Source organism: Dermacentor albipictus, chromosome 3 (genome assembly GCF_038994185.2).
Source record: "Dermacentor albipictus isolate Rhodes 1998 colony chromosome 3, USDA_Dalb.pri_finalv2, whole genome shotgun sequence".
In the NCBI taxonomy this organism is placed as follows: domain Eukaryota; kingdom Metazoa; phylum Arthropoda; class Arachnida; order Ixodida; family Ixodidae; genus Dermacentor; species Dermacentor albipictus.
Window position 1 is genome coordinate 148980052 of NC_091823.1, and position 6000 is coordinate 148986051.

At 48.2% G+C, this 6000-nt stretch overlaps 1 protein-coding gene across 1 annotated transcript in view; it reads right to left on the bottom strand.

Annotated features, from left to right (window-relative positions):
• The window catches only part of LOC135896685 (uncharacterized), a 193349-nt gene extending 191069 nt beyond the window's left edge, over positions 1–2280 (bottom strand). Inside the window, exon 1 of the mRNA XM_065425172.1 lies at positions 2243–2280. Coding sequence (XP_065281244.1) covers positions 2243–2249 — 7 coding nt within the window. The 5' untranslated portion in view covers positions 2250–2280. The remainder of the gene's footprint in view (positions 1–2242) is intronic.
• Between the last annotated feature and the right edge of the window lie 3720 nt (positions 2281–6000).

Genomic DNA, 6000 nt, shown 5'->3' on the forward strand with positions numbered 1-6000 from the left:
CGTCCAAGTTGCTGTCCATGGTCTCTGTGGAGAACCCCCTGCTATATACGACTGCGACGAATTAAACTACGGACTTCAGGCGCTACTATTGAAACACATCTTCACTTCCTGCGGCCAGTCCTTCCGAATTAGAACGGCTAGGACGCTATTCGGGAGCTAACCCTACTTAGAAAGCTGCTGCAGCGACGTGTCCACCACGTCGGCGGACCGCGGCATTACCCCACTCCTGCGATGCTACTGCAGACACCCGGCTTTGATTTTATGCAAAGCATACTAGCCGCACAACCACGGTCTTCCTTGCTGCGCCGCGCGCGGCCGCGCAGCTACCATATGACGTCATAACAGCTGACAGCTGCAAAAGCGGAGGCTCAACTCATGCGCTCGCTTGCGGCCGCGTAGCTACATAGCCGGGTCTGAGCTCGTGCGCTCGCCTGTATGAGTTGCTTCTTCGCCCAGCCGAACCAAATATAGCCAAGCAACAGCAGTTCACCAGGCTAAACAGTGGTTCAACAACTAAAATAAAGGCTAGTATGCTTCGCATCCTGGGCTTAACCTTAGCTAAGCCACAGCCATTTTTTTTCGGCTAGTGCTTCGGCCCATGGACGCTTAACGTACAGCTCATTTCATCAATGCTGACGGGAACTTAGACGATGCCAAGGCAAAACCGCTCCAACTACTGAGGCCTAGGACGTTGCAATATTACCTGCGCGCCATAGTATACCTACTCAGACGACGACCCTGTTCGACCGACAACCATGCTTTGTGAAATTCCGCCGCCACCCTTGTTGCAAACACCGGGTCCCCCCCCCCCCCCCCCCCATACCGTGGGCGGACGACCTGCAGTGCGACACTCGTTGTTCTACGGCGGTGCCTCCGCCACTGCCCCTGCCGCCATGGATCGGCGACATAACACTTATCCGCGACTGTACAGTGGTTCATACAGTGCTCATACTCCACCGATAGTAGTTGCGTTATGTAACATAGTGGTCTGACCACCATTCGAGGCTTCATTCAGTAGCTGTGAGCCTGCCTCGTGTAAAAGATCGAGTAAAACCTCGGAAACTTGGATGTGCGTGCTTTACATGAGCAAATATGTTAAAATGACACAGTTTATTTTCTATTTGTTTACTTACCTATTCATTTACTCGCTCATTTATTTTCGCACCTTCATTTCTTGCCCTGATCACTTGCAACCCTCGATCCATATGGTGGTTGTAATGAACTATTCGAACACAAGTTATGACAAGCAAATCAGGCGCTCCATACAAGCGCTTGCTCTTCCAGCTCATCCACGTTAACGTGGCAGCTGTAGATCATGCCTTCCCTTTCCGCGCCCAACCCATCGCTGCGTCAACTCGGCCATACACCACCTCTAAACTCACAGAAAAAAAGCTGTCCGACAAATGTGATACTCCCTAATGCGAAATTCGAGCGGGGCTCTTACGTGTTTTCATTTCGCGATATATTCGTTGGCGTGGACGATATATCTCGTGCGGCACGTTCCAAACGGAGCGAAGTGCTACGGGATTGCCTCGCTAAGTGTGAAACCGCGAGAGCCAACGTGTCTGTGACCTATGGGCACGATACACAGCAGCCGCCGCAGCCAGACCTCCGCCCGTGCAGTGCTCTTGTCCACAGACGAAGTCGCGCTACTCGGCCGTCATCTTCTAGCCATCGTCGCCACATAGTTCTTCTTGCGGGGCGAGACGCTCCTGTAATTTCCTCCTCTCGATCTCTTCGCCATCACCGCCTTTCACCTCCCGCTGCGCTCTGCGTTCGCTCTCATCTTTCGCTGTGCTCACTCGCTCGCTCGATTACGAGGTACGACGCCGACGTTCGCCGCAGCAACGCGTGCCTAAGAGCTATGCTTTAGGAGGCCAAGAAGCTTGGTTTATAACGCAGACCTTAGGGACTGCAGTTCCATACCATTGCAGGTATCGGACCACCGGAGTCTTTGATTGCACTTCTGCAGGAGCTGCACGCTCTGAAAACGACTTCTAAAGCCCTCGATAGTAATGCCATGCGCTAATGTCAGAATTGTCACACCAATATACACCGCCTATCATGACTGTTTCCGAGATCGCTCTACTTGTCTTTCTGATGCAAAGAGGCATCCGTTGAATAGGCACCACAATACAGAGTGCCGGCACTATACCGTGCTTACGAGTGCCTATAATTATTCTATCAATGAAGCCTGGTTACTTGTAGTGGTGACGGAAGAAACGAGAAAAGAATAACTCACCGATCATGGCGCCGATAATTGCTCAAGGTATAGAACAGATGGTAAAGGCGATGATGATGATAAGCTCTCTAAGTATGGCATGTACCCACAATGCCGGATGGGCGAAGAGAGAGGTGGTTGGCGCGTTACGCAAATACAATATTAGCCGAAAGTAATGAACAACTGTAAAAGAAAAAATTGGGAGCCAGCGACTAGCATATAATTCAGAAGCGCTGAGAAATCAGAAAATAACGTGTTAGTGCTTGCTTCTCTTTTTAATAACTAAAAAAAGTCGATTTATTTATGTATTATTAATTTATTAAATACTGTAAGCCTATTCATGCCTCTACAGGAAAGGACATATGATGCAAAAGGTCTCCATGTTGACGAAGACCAAAAAAAAAGCACTATATGTTGTAAGCATACGTGACAACAATAAAGCAATAAATGATACATGTGAATATTTCAGCGGACATATCAGAATTTTGAACATGTTGAAGATAATATAAGAATGCAGTAGTCAAAGGTTATGCACTGTGCCAAAGCGATAATATAAACAGAGACAAGAAAAAACAAGAAAAACGAAAATTCGTTTGAACAGACGACACATGCGCGATGCAATGCTCTCGCTTCTCTTTCCGCACCAAACACAAGCGGCTTAGTGCAGTAATTGAAATTATATTCCAGAAGTGGCAAAAATGCGTCAACTAATTCAGCATTGAAAAAATCATTGGGCAGGCCATTCCACATTTCGATAGCTAAAGCAAAGAATGAATATTTAAACATGTTACAGCTGTGGGAGGAAGGGGCATATACATTTGTGGTGATTATTTCTACTGGACTGACAGTTCGCAGTTTTCATGTTTTCATCTTTATTGGCATTTCCTAAATTGTGGGAAAGAAGAAAAAGAAACCTTTGGCAGGTTAGCTTACGCCGGCTTGTCAGAGTTGCGACACGGGCTTGCATACGGAGCGCAGTTTTTCTCTCTTGCCTTGCATAGTTTGCATAAACAAATCTAAGTGCCCTGTTCTGAACTTTTTCTAGCATGTTGGTCTAGTGCTTTTTGTGCGGGTTCCAAATATTGCTGCATATTCTACGATGGGTCTAATTAGTGTTTTGTACGCTGTTAGTTTCACCTGGGGGGGGGGGAGTATTAACTAGTTTGCACCTTAACAAACCTAGCTGTTTAACTGTTCGTCTAGAGATATGGTCGATATGGACATCCCAATTCAAAGGCTCCCCTGACGTGACTCCCAAGTACTAAACAGTAGTCACCCGCTTGATGTCTATACCGACCTGTACTCAAGATGGAGAACTGTCTATCTATGAGTAATCGTAATTCACATTGTTTTATTAGTGTCAATTTGCATGCCATTTTTATTACACCAGTTGCCAATACTCTTCAAGGATGTAAGTTTTGCTTGGGCTTCCGCTTTATTAGCGGGAGTGTATATTTAGAGTAATTACAATATGTACAATAGAAAATTTCAGTGCAGCTTCATACATGTTTTCATTACGTGATATATTTGGCTGGCACGGACAAGCTATCTCGTTTGGCACGTTGCTAATGGATCGAAATCTGGCGCAACTGCCTCGCTAATCAGGAGATCACGACAGGTGGCGCGTGGGCGCGATTCACAGCAGTCGTTGCAGACAGACCCTCCACTCATGCAGCGCTTTGTTTCCGTACAGACGACGTGCGCTACTCTGGCGGCAACTCGTAGCCGTAGTCACCGCAAAGCCCACCTTGCGCGCCACTACGCTTCTATTCTCACGCTTTAGCCGTACCCTCCTCCTCCGCTTTTCTCTTCGCGCTGTCTTTGCTTTTGCCGCCTTTCATCTCCCGCTGCGCTCCGTTTTCCTTTCATCCTTCATTGCGCTGGTTCGCTCGGTTACGATAGATAACGCCAACGTCGACATTCGCTGCAGGAACGGGCGCCTACGAGCGACATTCTAAAATATGTATGACGTTAGGATTGTTTGCTCAGTTTTGTGTTAGCATTGGCATTAGGTGGTACTCTGAAATGGGTGCAAATGCATCGTGGTTGAAGTTATAATTTTAAACTCTCACGGTCATTTTCACTAAATGTTGGCGTGTTATAAGTGGCCGCCGGGCACTCTTCAAGCTGCACGAAGGAGCTCTTTGCCCTACGTTCCCTCTCTCTTACTACTTTGTAAATGCGGGAGAAAATGAAGCATTTCAAATGAGACAAGATGAAGGAATGAGCACACCTAAAAAAAAAAAGAAGGTTCACTAAACGAATTCGAACGGAAGAAATTTAGAAATACGATGTAGGTAATAAGAAAAACAGGAATGAACATTGTAAACACTTCGTAGTTTAAAGGAAATCACACAGAGCATTCAAAGATCCGCGTGTCTAGAATGTCGTGCCAATTCCTCAAGTGGGAATGGTATCAAAGCAGTTATAGTTAAGCCAACATTACAAGTGGGAGTTGCATGAAGCCAATATCACGTCCGCGTGTATAGCAAAATACCGAAGATAGCGTAATGCCAGCCTGACCCGCAGCGGAGGCGCAGCAAGCGTTCAGCTCTCCCCATACGTGGGCTGATCCCGAATGTAACGCCATGCCAGGCCGACCTGCGGCGGAGGTGAAGCAGGCATTAAGCACTCCCCAACGTGAGCCGATCCAGAAGACGGTGCAATGCGGGGCCGACGTACGGCGGAGGTGGAGTTCGCCATTAAGGGGTCCACATACGAAGCTTTGCTGGTCATCTTTCTACCAGAGTGGGAGGGCACTGAGATTTTTTACTTATAAAACATCAGGTCATCGACGGCGAAACCAGGGACACCAAAGCAGTCCTCCGGCTCGTCCTAGAAAGTACCTTCGACGAAGTGACGCACTCTGCCATCCTTGCGCAGGTATACCACCTAAACCTAGGCGAGAGGTCGTACGAATATTTCAAGTACTTCCTCACCAGCAGAACGGCGGAGCTCAGAGCCGGCGACCTGAAGACGGACGAGAAGACATTAAGGAGCTAGGGCAGTCGTTATGATTCAAGTTGCCAAAAGACTATGCAAGCTTGAAGGACTGAAGCACACGATATATGCAGACGACATTACGCTGTGGGTGGACAGAGCAGTGATGCCCGCATAAAACCCACGCTACAGACGGCCGTTGACTCGATCGAAGAAAGCCTAGAAGGTACGGGACTGCGTAGCTCCTGCTTTACCAACCGATCAAAACGCCCAGAATGAAGAACCAAACGAAACACGAAAAGATCAAGATCCACACCAGGGATGGTAACACAATACCGACGGTCAGCAAGATCCGAGTCCTGGGCATGACCATCGTAGTGCTCGGCAGGAACGGAGACACCGACATTTCCATCATGGGTAAGGCGGCCAACGCCACCAGACTGGTCACGCACGTTACCACCAAGAATGGAGTCATGAAGGAGGAAATCATCAGACTTATACAATCTTTCGTGCTCTGCCACATAGTGTACGTGGCAGCTATCCACAAGTGGGTGAAAAGCGAAAAGAACAAGCTAGACATCCTAATCCGGAGGGCTTACAAGGCACCCTTCGGTCTATTTGAAACTACCAACACGAAACGTCTCCTCTAGCTGGGCATGCACAACATGCTCGACGAGATCGCCGAAGCGCAAAGAGCCGCTCAGTTGCAAAGACTGGCATCAATAAAGGCCGGCAGAAAGATCCTGTGCAGTCTAGGCATCCGTTATCACGAATAGCAGGGACCAAAATGCCCCGTCCCCGACCACGTACGACGGAGCGTGCGGGTTGACCCCTTGCCG